Here is a 19,536-nt window from a genome sequence, read left to right as displayed (position 1 = left end):
AATCTTGCCTTCCACGATAAGCTGTAGCAGACTGTACTAATCATTACGGACCACATGGCCCAGGTATGACGCTTTCCTCCTTTTAACAGTTGTTAACAATTCCACCTCTTTACCCATTCGTCTTAATACCTCTGTGTTGGTCACTCTGTCTGTCCAAGGTATTCCCAGTATGCGTCGATACAGCCACATTTCTAGAGCTGCTAACTTCTTTATAGTTGCTGCTGTTAGCGTCCACCCTTCAACTTCGTAAAGTAGCGTAGAGAGTACGTAGCATTTCGTGGCGCGCCATCGGAGGTTAACGCTTAGGTGGCGGTTTCTTAAGAGCTTTCTCATTTTGATGAATTTGGATCATGCTATTTTAATTCGGATCTTAATCTCTACGTCCCACGTATCATTTACTGTATATCCCAGATATTTAAATCGGTGTACTCTTTCAATACGTTCGGCTTCAATATGTCCATTCTTCATGTGGGCTGTTTGATTTCAATATAGATTTTTTATAATCTGGATGTCCTTAGTGTCAAGTCCTGTAAGATGTAGTAGTTCTATGAGTTTGTCATGTTTGATAGTATCGAATGCTTCGGAAGGAACGAACACATTAGTAGAATAGCAGAAGATAGGATAGTACGAATAGCACGAAATAAGTCACCAAATAGATGAAGAAGTATTGGCAAACCAAAAAAAAGATGTTGCGATAATTTAAACAATTTAGGAAGCTAATATTGAAGAAGAACCAGGCTTTAAAGCCTACATACAAGAAGGAAGAAGAAGACAAAGAAGAAAACACCAAAATGTTGGCATTCATTTCAACTAATAGATATATAGCTAGAAACAAATAACAAAACTTTAGCATAAACCACTATAATTTAGAGGTAGTTAATAAGTTTCCCTATCTGGGTTCCCTCATAAGAAAACTCCTTCATAACCAAACTAACAATATATAGAAGACTGATTCTACCGGTGCTGACATATGGATCAGAAACATGGACCAACTCCAAAACAGTCGTAAATCATCTGTTTGTGACAGGAAGATACTAAGCAGAATAATGGACGCAATCTATTAGAACAGTATTTGGAGAAGGCGATATAATTTCGACCTGTACGAGAAGTATAAAGATAAATCGTAAATGGCAGAAATGTAATATCTTTCATAAAAATAGGTGAGCTCAGATGGACTAGTCATGTTTGTGTCAACAGCAAATGAAAATTACCCACCCTGACCAACCCTATTAGCCGTACTAGTAGGAAATAGGAGTAGAGATAGACCAAGACTAAGATGGGATAACGGTGTGGACGAGGACAGGAATATACTTAGAAATATCGAGGCCCAACTAGGGCTGTAGCATTACTGATGATGATGAATGGTCCAGATACAATAAAATATTACATGCTCACAAACTTCTTAGCATAAATTGCAAAGAAAAAGTATAATAAAACATATTCTGTCTCTATCTTTTTTCCCTAACCTTGCCAATTTTATTACATAAATACTCGTACTTTAAATATTAATTTAGATATTTAATAAAAAGAGAAAAACATTAGGTGATTTGCATTTTCACTCAAAACAAATATTTAAACTGATTAGTAATAATTGTATCAAACTAAAAATGACAACTACAACTCTCATTATAAAAATAAAGTAGTTTAAGAATGTTTACCTCTTCGTGATAAGATATTTTTCAATTTCGTATTGTTCGTATTATTACATTGTTTGTGCAACTTGAAAATGGATCACTGCAGAAAAGAACAGAAAAAAACTAATCCAAGAGAGACCGCTAATATATTCTCTCTCGTTACTTTCGCGTAAGTTTTTATTTTATTTTTCCTAAATTTAATATAAAAATGGTTCCAAAATGAACAAACAACCAGGAATAGAGTTAAAGCATGTTTAGTGGATGCAAGCAGGGCAGAAAGAAATGTGTATTTTGGTACAATTCTCTTCTATTTTCATTTTATTCCTATAATATTAATCTTCATCTGTCTGTGTTACTTTTTATATTTATATATCGTAGGCCAAATTTTTTTTATCTTCGAATACTTTCGTTTAACAGATATATTTTGCCTAGATGCATTAAACGCAGTTTAGTCAAGTAAGATATGGTCAGTAGATTCGATTATGAAGTATATATCATCAACATTTTCAGAGTATTCTACCTATAATGGTACAAGCCCACGATTCTCTAATATTCGCTTCTCTATGCTAAGTTAAAAATGCTCGTTTCTTTGTTTATATTTCCATCTGAAGTTTGGACGTCATCTTGGTCACTTGATGCCTCTTGAATACCATATATAATTATAATGTCAGTTCTTCTCTCTAAATGTCCCACCCACTGCCATTTTATAGATTTGCTTTTGTGGATTTAATCAGTGACCTTGGTTTTCTGTCCGATTCATTATATTCTTTTGCGATCTTTCTTAGTCATGTCTAACTTGCATCGTTCCATTGACCTTCGTGTGAAGTTTCGCTATTATCTCTTTCTTTAGTATGTTTCGCAGCCGTGTGTCATGATTGATAGTATACACCGATCGAACGCTCTTTTCTTCAGGTAAAATGTTCATTCTGGATTTGAATTTTACCAAAATATGCCCAAGTCAATTTCATTCCCGTGTGGATTTCCGAGAGCCAGATTTATGTATTAATTGTCTCAGGTATACATACTCGTCTACTGTCTCAAGTGCAGTGTTGTTTATTATTACATCTTGAACATCCACTAGCTCACTGTACAGGGTGTCCCGGATTGATATGTTTTACAGGGAATACCAAAAATTAGAGGAGATAGAAAAAAAGAAGTTTAGATGCCATGACTTATTTTTTCGTTAAAGTAACGATTAAGGTCCATTTGCTCAGCTTCGGCATATTTTGACAGATTCATAGCTGGAAACCTACAACACAAACGTTCCTATTAACCCAAAAGTTCCTTTTAAATAGTGAAAGTGTATACTAAACCCATAAAATGTTGGGTAGTATATATTTAAACAATATATTTCAGTTGATATAATTCAGCATATTCCCGTAAATATTTGTATTAACCACGCTTATAATTTTTTAAATTGTTATTATACATTATATGGTGTAACTAAATTGCCATAATCACGGTGTCATCTGCATATCTTATGTTGTTAATAGATCTTCAGTTAATTATTATTCCTTCACTTTGAATTAGTAATGCTTCTTCAAAAATGGCTTCACTATATACATTAAATAGTAATGGGGACATAATACATCCCTGCCTAACTCCTCTCCTGATTTCAATTTCTGGACTGGGTTTGCTATCTATTACGATTTGTGCTCTTTGATTCCAGTAGAGGTTTGTTATTATTCGTAAGTCCCTATGGTCTATGTTTTTTGTCTTTAGAATTTGGACTAATTTTTCATGTCTTACTTTGTCAAATGCTTTTTCGAAATCAACGTAACAAACATGCACATCAAAATTCATATCCATGCATTTTTGAGCTAATAGTTCCTAGTCCGTTTCTGAACCCAAACGGACTGTCATCTATTCCTTCTTCCAGTTTTTTATTTATAAGACCATGTATTATTTTCAGGAATAATTTGAGAATGTGACTTATTAGTGGTATTGTTCTGTATTCACTGCAATATTTAGCGTTTGTATTTTTAGGGATAGCACAAAAGGTGGAGAGTAACCATTGTTTCGGTATGTGTCCTGTTTTGTATACTGAGTTAAATAAGTCTACTATAATATCTAAGGTTTCATCATTTAGGCATATTAAAGTTTCTATAGGGATTTGGTCTGGACCTACTGCTTAACCATTTTTGCTGTTTTTTAATGCCATTTTAATTTCCTCTTTTAATATCCTTAAAACCATATCCTCTTCTACTTCTATCTCCATATGTTCTGTTCTATTGTCTTTGAACAGTTCATTGATGTATTCTTCCATCTCTTTAATTTGTCCTCAGTATTCAACACAAGTTTTCCATTTGTATTTTTCAGTATTCCCGGTTTTCTTGTTCTATTGTTGCGTATTTTTTAATTTTTTTATGTGTGTTAAAACTATCATGTCTTTTCTGGTATTCCTCTATTTCTGCGCATTGTTTTTTTAACCATTGTTCTTTCGCTGTTTTAATTCTGTATTTTATTAGTTTATCCACTTTGTTGTACATCTGATTTTTTTTTTTTCATATTGACCTCTTTCTTCCATTGAATCTAAAATTTCTTCCATCATCCATTGCTTCTTTTTATATCTGGCTGGTATTAGAATTTCTTTTTGACTTTTATCTATTTCTGTCTTTATTAATAACCATTTTTATCCGTCTCAGTATTTTGTAGAATTTGTTCTTTAACATTCATTAATCCGTTATTGATTTTATCTGCCAGGCGTTGCCTTATGTGTGGGTTCCTTAATTTACTTGTATCGATTTTTGCATGTTGATCTTCGTTTTATAATTTTTATTTTGAGCCTAATTTTGGTCACTACTGGGTTGTGATCTGGTTGTGTATATAAGGCTTTTTTTAAAAAAACCATGACATTTTTATTACGTTTTGTTTTTAGATATATCGGAAGTTTATTCAAAAAAGCTTTTAAGCTAGACCTCAGTGAGGATGATATCTATGAAGTATTAAAGCAACACCGTGCCAAAAAGTGTGGTGATCTGTTAGAACGAGAATGGTTAAGTGAAAAAATGCACACAAAGAATCCGTCGGTTTCTAGGGTTATGTGGAGATGTTATGGAAAAAGATATTTGTTTAGGGGTTTCATTGATTTTGTTTTTAATACCATCATGAGGTAAGGTTTATATTTCTTTTTTCGGTTTTATCTATTTATATTTAGTTTATATGTCGTCGGTATCATATGAAAATTGCGTAAGTACCAATATGTTAATTTTATAAAGGGTAAAAAAAACAGTTTTTATCTTAGAGTAATTATAATACTTGTAGTTTTTTCTTGGAATCATGTTAGTTTTGAAAGATAATTTTAGTAATATTAAAAGAAATATCTTTTACTTTTAGTTTGGATAATTTAACGCGCTTAGGCAAAAATCACACAAACATTTGTTAAATATTTGAACTTGCGCAAATTCCATTTAAAAAGAAAATTATTATTTTATTAAAATTTTTTTATTAGTGGCTAAAAAAAAACAAAACGCTAGACATTATAAATCTATATTAACTAAAAATGATAATTTTTCGACTGTTCTAACAACCATTCAAATTTTGTCATTTTGTGTCATGTGGAACAATTTCACCCAATCATGTCAACATTAGACTGATAATTGCATTCAGTGCAATTTTCAATCCCTATGACAACACGATCGAGTTTGACAACTTAATGTTGACAACGAATCTAATGTTAACTTAAATTTTAATAATTGTACTTTCACTAACTGTACTTTTAATAAATAAATGTTTCGTTATGTTGAGTTATGATTTTTTTTTTCGAAAAATTATCCGCCGAATATCCCTCGGACATTGATGAATGCCTCATAATTTCATGACAAATTTCTCAAGCTCGTTGCTTGGTAACAGCACTCAGCCTTCGGCTTCGTGCTGTTACCAAGGAACGAGCTTTCGATTGTCATGAAATTATCTCGTCTGTTATCAATGTCCTAGGGATATTACTACTGAAAATTACGCACAAAAATAATGCTTAATCATGTTCAAGACATAAAAAGGTTGGTAATCTGGTTCCATAGTACTTTTTAGGAATTGAATATGTTCAAATTTCTCAGTTTAATTTTTAATTTACCTTGCTAAATACCCGTCTCTAATGATTCCTTTTAGGGTGAAATACGTATAAGCGGATATACAGACGCACTAAACTTGAAATCAAATCTTAACTGTGTTTTTTCTTTTACCTTGCTAAAGTTTGGGCAGTTTTTCAATGGGAACAATAATTGAGCATTTCTCATTGAATCTGACGAGAAGGATCAGAAACTCATCAGAATAATCTTATATTCTATGGATCCAATCCGTCGGAACTGTATTTTAAAGCTCTAATATTTTGCACGGTAGAGTCATTAGTTTTACGTCCAGGACGAATTGAATTGACCAAGTTGATTTTAGAAAAATCTTTAAAATAAACATGGTTTGAATATTGTACATCATAAGGTCTTGGATTTTTTCTCGCATCTTTCATCAAATTAACATAGTCGGCTGGTACATTTATTACCCTTCCTGCAATCTTCCTTTCAATTGTCGAATGCATAGAATCGTATTCCATTTGTGCATGCGCTTTCTCTAAGTATTAAGTATTTTTGAATAATATAAACATTATTTTTCATCGAAAAATTTAAAAGGGCATTCGATAAAGTGAAATTGCGATTCTGTGCACCACAATCGTCACTGTAAAGGATAATAAATTTGTTGTTTGGATCCATGTTTGGTATGTTTGGTAAGACTTTGGTAGATAAAAAAGTGCAAATAATCAAGGCAAAACAGTTCGCCTTTAACTCTTCTTCTCCCTCGTGCCATAAAAAACACTAAACATCCTTTGTAGGAACATCAAAAAAAGTAAAATTGTAAAGAATCAACTTAGTTTTATAATACAGCGCAGACACGTTTGACTGTGGCCACAATAGAACAGATTGAAGATGCATAGTAAAAACTTGATTTAGTGACTCCTTGTCTTTTTTTTTTTCATAACGCTCCTCATTTTTTTTTAATTCTGTGTTTATGATAAACTAACTCTGAAACGTTTTTTGTTCGATATCCCACACAGATATCACATTCGTCTTTTTTGGGATTAAATAAAGACAAATTTAACTCCTCAAAAATATATTTAAATAGGGTCAATCCAGCCGGTTCTGTTTTTCTATCTGTTAACCAAACATTTTTGTAAAAGTCATACAATTCAGCTTTGGTTTTCCAGCGTGGCTTTAAATATAATTTAGAAGAAGATTTACGACAATAATGAGACTCTAGCTTTGGCAAGTTGGTAAAAAATCTCTAATTGTTTCTTTTTTTCTCATCTTTTTTAACTGCTTCTGATTATCGAAGTCATTACTTTTTCTAGTTTCTACTCGATCACTTTTTTTTGTTTCTGGTAAGTTGAGGCTTCCATTTAACCAATGAGTAAAAGTTCTCATAGACACACTAAGCGTGTTGCAAAATACGGTTTTGCACACCCTTACTCTTTACTTTTTTTTGTCTAAAAAGAAAGAAAAAAAGCATTTTCTTCGACTCTCCCCTTCAGATTTTCGGTTTCTGGCTCTTTTGATACTTAAGGCAATCGCTTTTCTACTGACAAACACTTTTTTTCTTCCCATGTAAAGCTCCAGAATTTTTGAAATATCTGCTGTCTTTCTTCTTCGCTTAAACTATAACATTTGAAAGTGATTTTTTTAGACGTTTTTTCTTCACACGAACACCTAATTTTGAATTTCCTGTCATGTTTTTGCACTACAAATTTATTATCCTTTCTTTCCTTATATGATGTCCCTGCTTGTCTCTTCTTCTTGTTGGTATGGTACTTCCAGTCTTTTCTGCTTCTGAGCTACTCTCTTTTTGAAAACAGGTACTGACGGGATTACTACAAAAGGAATGTTCGATAATAAGATGAAAATAAAAAAAAATATTTTAAAGCCTTAAATACCATCAACATGTTTAATAATTTTTTTTTCAGTATTATACGCCCATATGTGATCAGCCATTTTGTTGCATACTTTGCTCCCGGGCAAAAAGTTTTAACGAAAAATGACGCCTACTTTTATGGATGCGGCATTTTGGTCATCCACTTTGTGGCTTTATTCTACAACCACAATTACATGATATGGATTCAGATGTTTGCCATTGAGATGAGAACTGCATTTTCATCCCTTTTATATAGGTAACTTACAAGACATATATACACATAGTCGGTTCGCTATATTTACGCGGGTTTCGGATTAACAAAATTATGCTAATGACTCATTGATAACCAGTTGCAGTAAACGACTTCCCAGAAAATTAGGTAAAAACTGCATTAATGGTCATATTTTAAAATACATTAAAATAACATTAGGGTAGGTATAAATTTGTTACAATATTGCAGTTGAATTGATTCTTTGCCAGTGTTGACATTGTATGTTTGGTGGAAATATTTAAAAATGCCTAGACGTGTGTTAGATGTAGATAGTCTAATTTGTAGTGTACTAAAGTATTTTACGGATGAAAAAGAAAATGGCGGTCCTTTAAAATCGGTAATGTCTGTTCAACAACGCGTATGTGATGCTCTAGGAATTAGTGAAACCAAACTAAGAGGAGTATTACAAAATCGCAATAATGAACGGCCGAAAAAAGATCACCGAAAAACTCGCCTATCATTGAAAACGAAAGATATTCCAGATGGAAAAAAAAATTGACATTCGTGATACCATTTATCGAATGCAAGCCAACAAGGAACATGTGACCTTAAATACAATTCTCTCGGAATTAAAAGATAGAAAATTTGACGAAATTGGCAGAACAAATTTCAAAAGGAGGATAACAGAAAAGCCCTTTGTGAAAGAAGTTCTGTTGTGCATAAAAGAATTAACTTTCTAAGAAAATATTCTAAATTAAAAGAAGAAAGGGCAAATTTTATATATTTAGATGAAACATGGATATTTTCTAGGGGTGCAACCAAGAGAATATGGCAAGATGATATCGTAAAGTCTATCAAACATACTGATGAAGAAGGGAAGCAACACATAATTTTACATGCAGGAGGGAAATTGGGTTTTATATAAGGTGCTGATTTAATATTTTCATCTAAATCAAAATCAAGTGACTATCACGATAATATGAACACAGAAATGTTTGTAAAATGGTTACATGAAAAACTTCTCCCAGGTTTAAGTGAGCCCAGCGTAATTATTTTAGACAATGCACCTTACCATTCTGAAGTATTAAACAAAAGTCTAACGAATTCTTGGACTGTTAATAAAATTAAAGAATGGTTGACAAAGGAACATATACCATTTACACAACATATTTTAAAATCAGAATTATTACGCTTGGCAAATATCCACGCAAAACCAAAAACCTTTGTTGTGGATCAGATTATTGAAAGTTACGGTCATCAAGTTTTACGTCTGCCACCGTATCATTGCCAGTTTAATCCCATCGAATATATATGGGGAATAGCAAAACAATATTATGACATCCATATTGGGCCTAACGGTTATAGCGACGACGCAGCTCGGGAAACTTGGCGAAAGGCACTTTCAATTGTAACTCCAGAAGTGTGGTGCAACTGTATATTCAAGTGCGAGAAACTAATAGAAGATTGGTGGACTCGTGAAAATAAAATAAACGAAATAAGTCCAATCATAATAACAATTAATGGTGATGACAGTGATGATGATGACGATTATGATATTTTTGATGATAATGACTTATTTTCATTTTTGTTGGCAAGTTAAATTTTTTTATTTTTCATTAGAAATTCTCTCCATGGAACAAATATACATAGACCATATTTTCTGTGTGAAGTGTAATATAAAATTATTATTAGGTTTATATTAGCCACATTAGACTCCATTAATGAAGTAATTCTCCTTATTATACTGTCAATTATATAAAAGATTTTCCATTATTATTTAATTAAAAAAAGTTATGGATTATTTTTCATTTCATTTGACCAGTTGATATTTCCCCAAAGAGCAGGTAATTAAAACTGGGTACTTACAATAAAATTTTTAATCCGAAACCCGCGTAAATATAGCGAACCGACTTTATTGCTAATTCCAAACTGTTTCTATGCTGTATGTCAATTTATTCAGAAAAAATATTACTTTGGTTATGTCATTTCAGTTTCGTACATGTATTGATAGAATAGAATAAACTGTGAATAAAAAAAATATTCAAAGCAATAAAAGAGATAGGAATACCAAATCAGTTGGTAAATTTAACAAAACTAACTCTTGAAAAAGTTGAATGTAGAATACGAATTAGGGGGAACTGTCTCAAACGTTTAAAACAAATAATATACTGTTCAATCTGGCTCTGATATCACAACTATTGGTTTAATATATAATAAATCAGTGCAAATCCTTGCCTATGCTGATGATATCAATATTATTGGGAGAACGAAAAACGCTATACGAGAGGCGTATGTAGCATTAAAAGAATTAGCTACAAAAAATGGATTTAATAATAAATACCAACAAAACGAAGAATATGAAAATAAGCACGCAACCACAAATCCTACGATTTGTTATAGAAACTTATTATAGAAAACGACGTCGTGGAAGCAGTGAACGAATTAACATAACACTGAGCGTTATTTGGCAACAGATGCTATTTTGGGCTCAATCTCCTCCTTAAATCCACAATTATATCGAGAAATACAAAAATAAAACTCTACAATACAAACAATAATACGCCCAGTCCCAACATATGGTTCAGAGACCTGGACTCTAACAAAAAGTAATGAAAACATGTTATGATGTCTCGAAAAAAAAGTACTAAGGCGAATCTAGGGAGCAGTGAATAACAATGGAGTGTGGAGAAGACGATACAACTTCAAACTTTAAAGAATATACCAGGAACCAGATATCGTTAAACATATTAAGATAGGACGTCTGAGGTAAATAGGGCATGTAATGCGGATAGAACAAAATGACCAAGCTAGAAAAACGCTCCTTAATAGATCCATTGACCAGAGAAGAAGAGGAAGACCCAGAACAAGGTTCCTTGATAACATCGATTAAGACATGAGAAATATAGGAATACGTGCTTGACGGAGGAAGGTGATGGGTAGGGACGACTGGAGAGAAATTCTTGAGGAGGCTAAAACCCACGCAGGATTGTAAAGTCATAATGATGATGATTGACAACTTCTGGTGTCGAGAAGCTACGAAAGTTCAAACGATATCTAGTAGAGTGATAGAGCTTCTACTATGGAGTTATTGGTAAAGATAAATAGAATTGCTCATAGAGTGCAGCAACTGTCAAACCCCGCTAAATTGAAATACTTTAACTGTCTTATACAGGCCCATATCTCATTATGACCTACTCTACCCTACTCATAAGATTAACGCTGAAACAGGCAAAAAATGCCTAAATCCTGAATTAAGTAAGAATTAAAAATAAGACAGTATTATTTAAGCAAGTTAAGGCAAAGCTGTAATAGCCGATTTGTTTTAGATTACCTAAGAGAGATTCCTACCTAAATTCAATCGAGCACCCTGAATATATACAGTTCGATATCATGTAGGTATTGTTTTTTACCAGAAATACAAGTGGATACATTAACTGATTTGATTAATTAACTGAGAGCTTTTATTCGACATATAACTTGAAATTATGTTGATTTTACTATCAGCTTTACTACAAACTTTAATGTAATTTGTTTTTAGGAAAGCTCTGAAACTTTCATCAGCTGCTACAACTGACACAAATCTGGGAAATATAGTTACTTTGATTACCAGGGACGTGCAAGCATTTGTGTCCGTAATTTTCAGTGTAAATGACGCTTGGGTATCTATAACGCAAGTTTTGGTCATTTGCTATTTGCTGTTCAATAAAGTTGGCGTCATATCATTCGTAGGAATTGGAATTTTACTATCAGTTTTTCCCTTCCAAGGTAATATGCACATTCGGTACAAAGCTTTTACAAATTATAATAGACTTTCGCAAATTTGGGTATTCATAAACCAAAAAATGTTTTTGAAATCTAAAAAAGCAGGTACCGTTGGATACCATAAGAGAGCAATTTTTGCAATGAATATCTTATAGTATACAGGGTATTTCATTAAGAATCGTCCTTATAGTAACTGGAGAAACCTTGATACAAATAAAGAAGTTCTAATCTAAAACACTTAAATAAAATATTTCTTATTGCCGAGATAGATAGTGTTTTATTATTATAAATGTTTTAAAAGGATTTTAGCCCATTGTTTTAACACCTTCCAATATGTTTTATTCAAACTTGACAAACATTTTACACATATTGGGATACTTTAACTAGTGTTAAAAGATAGTTTTCCGTTGTTACCAGAGACGTGCTGCAGGAATAGATACTTCCTTTTTCCCCTCACAATCTGCGCCACTGTCGTAATATTCATTTTAGCATTTTTTTTCATGTTTCATTACTTTCAACGTTAATATTAGCCTTTTGTCTTAACTCGATAGAGTAAGCATTTTAAAATTTATTTTCGTTTAAACGTAATTGTTCGGCTCACTATTAGTTTACCGTGAGATATAGTTGCTATAAAATACTATTTTATCAAATTAAAACAATATACGACGACAATTTTGATAGAATTGTTATTGACTAAGCTAAACGTGTGTACAGAACTGAGTTTCGAATGATACTTCTAAAAATACATTACAAAACGTCTAACAGAAGCCCCTAGTGGAGGGGAGGGCGTTTCTAAAAACTATAAAATTTTATCTTGGGAAAGCACGTATTGTCCTTCTCAGAAATACATAAATACGTAGCGGGCACGAGAACAATGAACCGCTTGATTCGACTAACTGTAAATGTTAAAACTACCTAATTTCTAAAGACAGGGATTATTATCTACAATTTTTCTGGAAGCCAATTTACCCAAACTTTAAGAATTACCGATATCAATCTAAAATAATAAAGTAAAATCGACAAACATCATGAAGTAAATTATAATGAGACGGAACAGTAATGTTTAAAATACATAATCTTATTTTTTTACTTATTTCACACGAGTGTCTTTAATATTTATTTATCGTATGGCAATTACAACACATTTAGAACAAATACACAAACACTAGTAATATAGGTATTTGACAAACTTTAAATAGTTACAAACAAACATCAAGTGTATTTATATAATCAATTGACTCTGAAGTTGGCAAACAGGAAGTCTTCAGGGCTACCATTGTAGGATCTTGAGGGACACTCTTGAATAATGTGGTCGATGGTTTGGTTCTCCCCACAGTCACATTGAGGAGACGGGTCCTTTCCCCATTTATGTAGCATGTATGCACATCTGCCATGTCTGGTTCGGATCCTATTTAGAGTGGACCATGTTTTGCGTGGAAGATCAAAACCTGGTGGCTTGTGGGTAATGCAGGGCATGTTATTTTGCCATTCGTTCCATTCTTGGGACCAGGCATTCATGATGTTGAACTCCTCATGTATCATTCTTGCCGTTTTCATTGGTGGTTTTCTAGAAAGGAGACGGGTATTTCGTGCATCCTCGGTATCTTGGTGGATCGGCAGGTTTATATTGTTCATAATCTTTTTGTATTCACGTGTAAGTGCGTCGACTCGTTGTAAATGTGGAGGTGGAATGTGACTTAATACTGGAAGGCATTGGGTGGGAGTTGATTTAATTGTACCAGCTATCATCCTCATAGTGCTGTGCAGCTGATTGTCGACCTTTTTTACGTGTGGACCATATAGCCAGACTGGAGCACAATATTTAGCGGTCGAGAAAACAAGGGCTAAGGCAGTAGAGCGGAGAGTGGAAACCGATGCTCCCCAGGTGGTACCGCAGAGCTTCTGTATAATGTTATTTCTTGTACTCAACTTTTGGGCAGTTTTTGTTAAATGCTCTTTAAATGATAGCGTTCTGTATAGTGTTACGCCCAGGTACTTCGGTGTTTTGTTGTGGGTAAGTGTGGTATTTTCAAACCGTATGTTGAGTTCCTTTCCAGCAAGTTTTTAATAATTTAACCAAGTTGCTAATAAATTTTGTTAATTTTACTCGTAAATTTTCATGAATCTTTAACAGTTATTATACAAATTTTTTCAACGATTGGAATTATGAAATCAGTCTTTTAAAAATTATCAACCTGACAAGTTGTAGCGCTCATTAAAATTAAGTAGGCCAATATATCATTTATTTATGTTACAACTGTCAGACCGATAATTGTAGTTGAAAAGCGTAACAGTACTTACTTTTATAATAAAGCCTTTGTGAAAATGCCACGTCATAATAATTTTTCAAATGCGGAAATGCGGGATATGGTTTCTTTGTGTTTCTTCTTCTTCTTCTCGTAGCACTACAACCCGGGGTGGGTTTTGGCTGACTGCACAACTTGTTTCCATCTTGAACGGTCGTTCATAATAGTTGGGTCAGTGGGCAGCCCCATTGTTCTTAGATCTGACCATATATTGTCTCTCTATCGCATTCGTGGACGTTCTAAGGGTCTTCTTCCTGTGGGGGCTTCCTCCCATATTAATTTGGCAAGGCGGTTATTAGGGAGTCTATGGACATGGCCAGCCCATCTAAGACGTTGGGATTTAATCTCTTGGACTATATCGCTCGCTCTATACATCTGCTTGACCTCAGCATTTGTTCTCATTCGGTATTGGTTGCTATTAATGTCGTGATAAGGCCCAAAGATTCTTCTGAAGATTTTCCTCTCAAAACATCTAAGTTTTCTTTCAGTTTCTTTGATCAGGGTCCACGTCTCACACCCATACATGAGCACCGGTCTAATCACCGTTTTATGGAGGCTGTACATACATCTGTTTGCTGCCTGAATTCGTCATTTAATCTCTTCCGCGATATCGTTATCTGCAGTGATTGTTGCTCCGAGATATTTAAAACTCTCCAGTCTTTCAAAGTTATATGGATCTATTGTCACATTTTGCCCTATCCCATCTCGTCCCTTTTGTCTGTTGATGCACATGTATTGGGTTTTCTCTTCGTTTACCCTTAAACCAGTTTTCTTTGCCTCTACCTCCAATTTATTAAAAGTCTCCTTCACATTGGTGACAGTGTTTCCCACAATGTCAATGTCATCTGCGTATGCTAGTAGTAATTTTGGTCCATTTACTGTCAGTAATTCTGTTTTAAGGTGTGCTGCTCTTACTACTTTCTCCAGGATGATATTAAAGAGGAGAGCTCCTTGTTTCATGCCATTGCTTATTTCGAAAGATTCTGAGAGTTTGTTACTTATCCGTACCCTGGATCTACAGCTATTCTGGAGCTACAACTATAGGTTTGTGTTTCTGCACAAGCAAATTATACAGGGCGTGCCGCTGCTCAAAAATATTCATGAATATATTCTAACAGACGACAACCCCATTACAGGACTTTTAATAATATTAAAGTATAAGAGGATATTGAGGTCTTTAAAACACGCGCAATTTTTCGAGCACGACGACGCAGCCATAATGCTCGGAATAGAGCCAATGTTTTAAAGACCAGTTATCCACGAATACTTTACGCTATTTTTTCATTGGTACACTTTGAAATCATGTATTATTACTACAAAAAATTGAAATAAGAGCTAATAATGTAAAATGGTTGAAATTGTGATGTACCTCCGTTGATCAGTATACCTTCCGTTGTTATGGAAATGAGAAAAACAAAAATTAATTTGCAATCTGTACATAAGATTAATATTGTTATTACTAGTTGCATATTGCTTAAAAATGGGTTCTAACATTGATTACCTAAATAGTAAAGCAGAATCGCAGTTCTTCTTCTTCTTCCTTCCTGTATGTAGGCTTTAAGACTGTTTCTTCTTCGATATTAGCCTCCAAAATTGTTTAAATTATCTGTGTATGTTAATATAGGTCTAATTGCTGCTTTATAGATTCTTTAGTGTGTCTTGTCTTAGGTGTTTGTTCTTCCAGATTGTGTCATTAAGAGATCCCGCCGCTTTACTTGCTTTTAAGCTTTGTTGTCGTACTTCTTCTTCAACATCTCCGTAACTAGTTATATCTATTCCCAGATATCTAAACCTTGCTTCCTGCTTTATTATTTTGCCATCAATTTCGTTTTTACATCGTAGTGAGTATTTAGATGTTATTATACATTTGGTTTTTTCTCCTGATATTATCATATTGTATTTCTTGGCTTTTGAATTGAAGATATGTGTTAATCTTTGGAGCTCGTCTTCTGTCTCGGCGATTAATGCGGCGTCGTCTGCATAACATATTATTTGGATTTCTTTGTTCCCCATTCTGTAACCATGACCTTTACGTACTGCTTGTAATTATTTCATCCATTATTATATTAAAGAGAAGTGGGCTTAATGAGTCACAATGTCTGACTACGCCTTGTACTGGTATACACTGTGTTAATTTTCCATTTATCTTTGCCTGTATTCGATTATGTAAGTAGATATTTTCGATGGTTTTTATAATATTGATTGGTATGTTTCTTTTGAGATATAGAACCGGATTAAAATAATAAAATGTTTTTGAGTCACATGCAAACGATATTTTATTCCCATCATATTTTTATACCTATTAGCGGGTACGATTTGTTATAAATGGACTTTGTATTTCTGCCCTCATAAGCTAAAAGGCCCTAACTCCAACATTTTTGTAAATGTCTTTTATGGCCATTGATGAATCAGCGTACAAAAATACACCTATAAATGTCATTAGAAAGCCTTAAATCTATCAAAAGGACGAGTTATTGTGAAATATATATTGGCCCTAAATCCAGTTTGGTGTCATTTTTGTTAAAAGAAAGCCCTATGTAGCGAAAAAGAACTAAAAGTAGGTACCCTAAATTCACACAAATTTGTATTTAGGGCCATTTTTCTTCAAATTACGGCTATGAATACCGAATTAAGGTCGTCTTCTGTGAAATACCGCGGAATAGTTTTTGGAGTAAGGGTATTCTTTTATCAAATGTTATGACGTGACTAGCTGTTTTGACGTGGCTTTTGCCAGTTTCATCATTGTCATTAATTGTTTGACGTTGACGAGTACTACTTCTTTTGTTTGTGGATTTAATTTTGTTTAGTTGTAATTTTAAGATCCCGTTTTCCCAAGAAGATATAATATCCATTTTATTTTCCGCATCATTTAATCAGGTAAGTTCATTCATATTATGTATTTAAAGATATTCAGTTATCAGTAAAGTTGTACCTACGTTAACCTCAAAATGTAATAGTCTAGGTTCTTGAATCTAATTTTGATTGACCAACATTGTTGCTTAACTAATATTACCAATTTGGACATAGTTTAAAAGTTGCTTGCTTAAAAATTGAGCAATTGAGAAATTATAAGAAAATTGACAGAAGCGTCATTAGAAATCATATCGAGAGTTACAACCCAAATATTGCTCATTACAGAAAAGAACATGCACCAAATCGCCGATACCTCCCAAATGATGTGACCATTCAAAGGATGTATGATGACTTTAGACGAAGTGATAACTTTTGTGACTGTTCTTACGATTTATACAGAAAAGTTGTTAATGAACTCAATATATCATTTACGAAACTCGGTCATGAAGAATGTGGTATGTGTTTCAAGTTTAAAGAACATAATAAAGATCACAGTCAGGAAAACTTATCATCCGATTGTTTGGTTTGCATCTGTTGGAAGGGTCATATTGCAAAAGCTACAGAATCAAGAAAATTATATAAAGAGCATACAAAACTACAGTCTTCCAATGATACCATGTTCTTTTGTGCTGATCTTCAAAAAGTCATTATGTTGCCACGCATGGATTTCTTTAAAGTCGTGTTTACTCGAAGAATGGTAGTATTTAATGAAAGTTTGGTACCTATTGGCACTAAACGTAAGACTAAACCACTCGCGGTATTGTGGCATGAGGCAATAAGTGGAAGAAAAAAGGAAGACATCCTAAATGCCTTTTACTCGTTTTTTTACCATTTCAGAGATGCAAAACATATTTGTATTTAGCTGGACAATTGCTCAGTACAAAATAAGAACTAGACTTTCTTTACCTTTTTGGTGTATATTGTTAATTATTGCGCGGAGATTTCTGTTGACGCCATTGATATTTTTTATTTCGAACCAGGTCACACTTTTATGGCTGCTGACTCCTTTCACCATCAGGTAGAATTAGCTATGAAGCATAGTGGAAAAGTGTACGATTTCCAAGATTTTGTTAAGTGTGTTCAGGAAGCAAACTTAGGAAAAGGGAAAACAAAGAAGCTTAGTGGTGAGGATCTTTTCGCTTGGAAAGTCTACACTTCCAAGCCAAAACTTAAGCCTCGTGGCAACGATAGCGTTCCGTATCTTACAGACATTGTAAAAATAATAGCTAAGCGAGGCAATACAAATAAACTATATTCCACTGATTACCAAGAATCTAATACCAAAGTGCTAAATTTCTTACAAGCTAAATATATCAAGAACTTTCCAATGCCTGAGAAAACTAAAGTAGTAAGAGGATTTAATAAAGCTAAGAAAAAAGAAATAGTTAAACAATTGTGCCCTCTTAAGCCATCTAATCGCCGTGGATTTTGGTTAACCATTTAAGAGTCAGAGGAGCCAGATTTATTAAACAGTGACTGACGCTGAATGAGTCATAAAACCAATTTTTCCCTTATGTTACTTAGTTCTAAATTATTTCATAACTTCAAATTTTTATATGTCTATTCATTTTTAGATATTACACAGTTCTTAAAAACATAAGTTGTATTTTCAGTAAACCTTTTATTTTCAGTGTTTATAAAATTACATAGTTAATTTTTAAAGTAAAAAGTTTTAACTGCCTATACGAGGCAGTTAGAGCTTATTAGAATCTAATACGTCAGCATCCAACTTTAAAATAAAAAGCCCTAAATCCATTTTTCTCCTAAAAAATTTAAATATTTTTATGTTAACGTTAAAATCATAATTTTAACATTGAAACAAAGCTATTTACACATTAAATTCATTTAAAAATATTAAAACTGTGATGCTGGAGAAAAAATTGGTTTTCCTTGTCTCCTGTAAAATTTTGTTCTCTGGAGATAGGGCTTTTTAGCTTATGAGGGCAGATTTGGTATTAAGATATATGTTGTTGCTACAGCTAGTGTTACAATTTCTAGTGGTGTAGAAGTAAAAAAACTCTTCAGTTTCATCCATTTCAATTATTATCTCATCAAGAAATAAAAAATACTAAATTCTATGCATTTGATAATGACACTAGAGTCTGTTTATTTTATTTTTCGTCGACCGTCCATTTATGATCAATTTTAACACCCTCAAAATCGTTGATTAATGACCCCTATTAATGAATGATTTTCTATTAATAAACGATTTTATTATAGGCAACACAACATACATTGCTTGCATAAATTAATTAAACGCTCTGTGATTGGCAGTGACCTGTGGTGTAGGCAACCAAACATATACCTATTTATATTCAAACTAAAAAATTAATTTATAATGAAGTAGCCGCTGTTAGTACTATCTGTCATTGTATGTTATTATTTACTTTATTGTTTAAAATTCTGTGTATTTGAAATTAAAGGATGGATATTGACGTAGAGTTTAATTTAACTCCACCAAAATTTAACTTCTTCTATCACAGAATTTACAGAGGTTCAAGAAGACTTAAATATAAATTTGTCAAAATTCTATACAGCAGATAATCATTTATCAATATCTTCCTTTAATTTCAGTAATTGCACCATTTAGAATATTAATGTTTACTATAATAAAACTACCACATAGGAAACTTTGAATAAAGTCAATGAAAGCTGAAAAAATTGTTGTTTATCGTTAAGTAAATAAATATTTAAACTAAGATATCTTTATTTCTAAAAAGTACGGTCGACGGAAAAGTTTTGTAACGAACTCGTGAATTAAAATGGCGATTAACAATCTCGAACATTAACGCGCTCGCTTTGCTCACGCGTTAAAATATCTCAATTGTTAATCGCCCTTATTAATACACTTGTTGGTTAAATAACTATTCCATGA

General features: G+C 33.0%; 1 protein-coding gene across 1 annotated transcript in view; it reads left to right on the top strand.

The window, feature by feature from the left end:
• Positions 1 to 1,622: 1,622 nt before the first annotated feature.
• Positions 1,623 to 19,536, top strand: part of LOC140432716 (probable multidrug resistance-associated protein lethal(2)03659) — a 42,468-nt gene continuing 24,554 nt past the window's right edge. Inside the window, exons 1-4 of the mRNA XM_072520785.1 lie at positions 1,623 to 1,803; positions 4,513 to 4,746; positions 7,582 to 7,785; positions 11,279 to 11,505. Coding sequence (XP_072376886.1) covers positions 1,727 to 1,803; positions 4,513 to 4,746; positions 7,582 to 7,785; positions 11,279 to 11,505 — 742 coding nt within the window. The 5' untranslated portion in view covers positions 1,623 to 1,726. The remainder of the gene's footprint in view (positions 1,804 to 4,512; positions 4,747 to 7,581; positions 7,786 to 11,278; positions 11,506 to 19,536) is intronic.

This window comes from Diabrotica undecimpunctata, chromosome 1, assembly GCF_040954645.1.
Source record: "Diabrotica undecimpunctata isolate CICGRU chromosome 1, icDiaUnde3, whole genome shotgun sequence".
NCBI classification, from domain to species: domain Eukaryota; kingdom Metazoa; phylum Arthropoda; class Insecta; order Coleoptera; family Chrysomelidae; genus Diabrotica; species Diabrotica undecimpunctata.
Note: the sequence above shows the minus strand (reverse complement) of the source record. Positions and strands in the feature narration are given on the sequence as shown.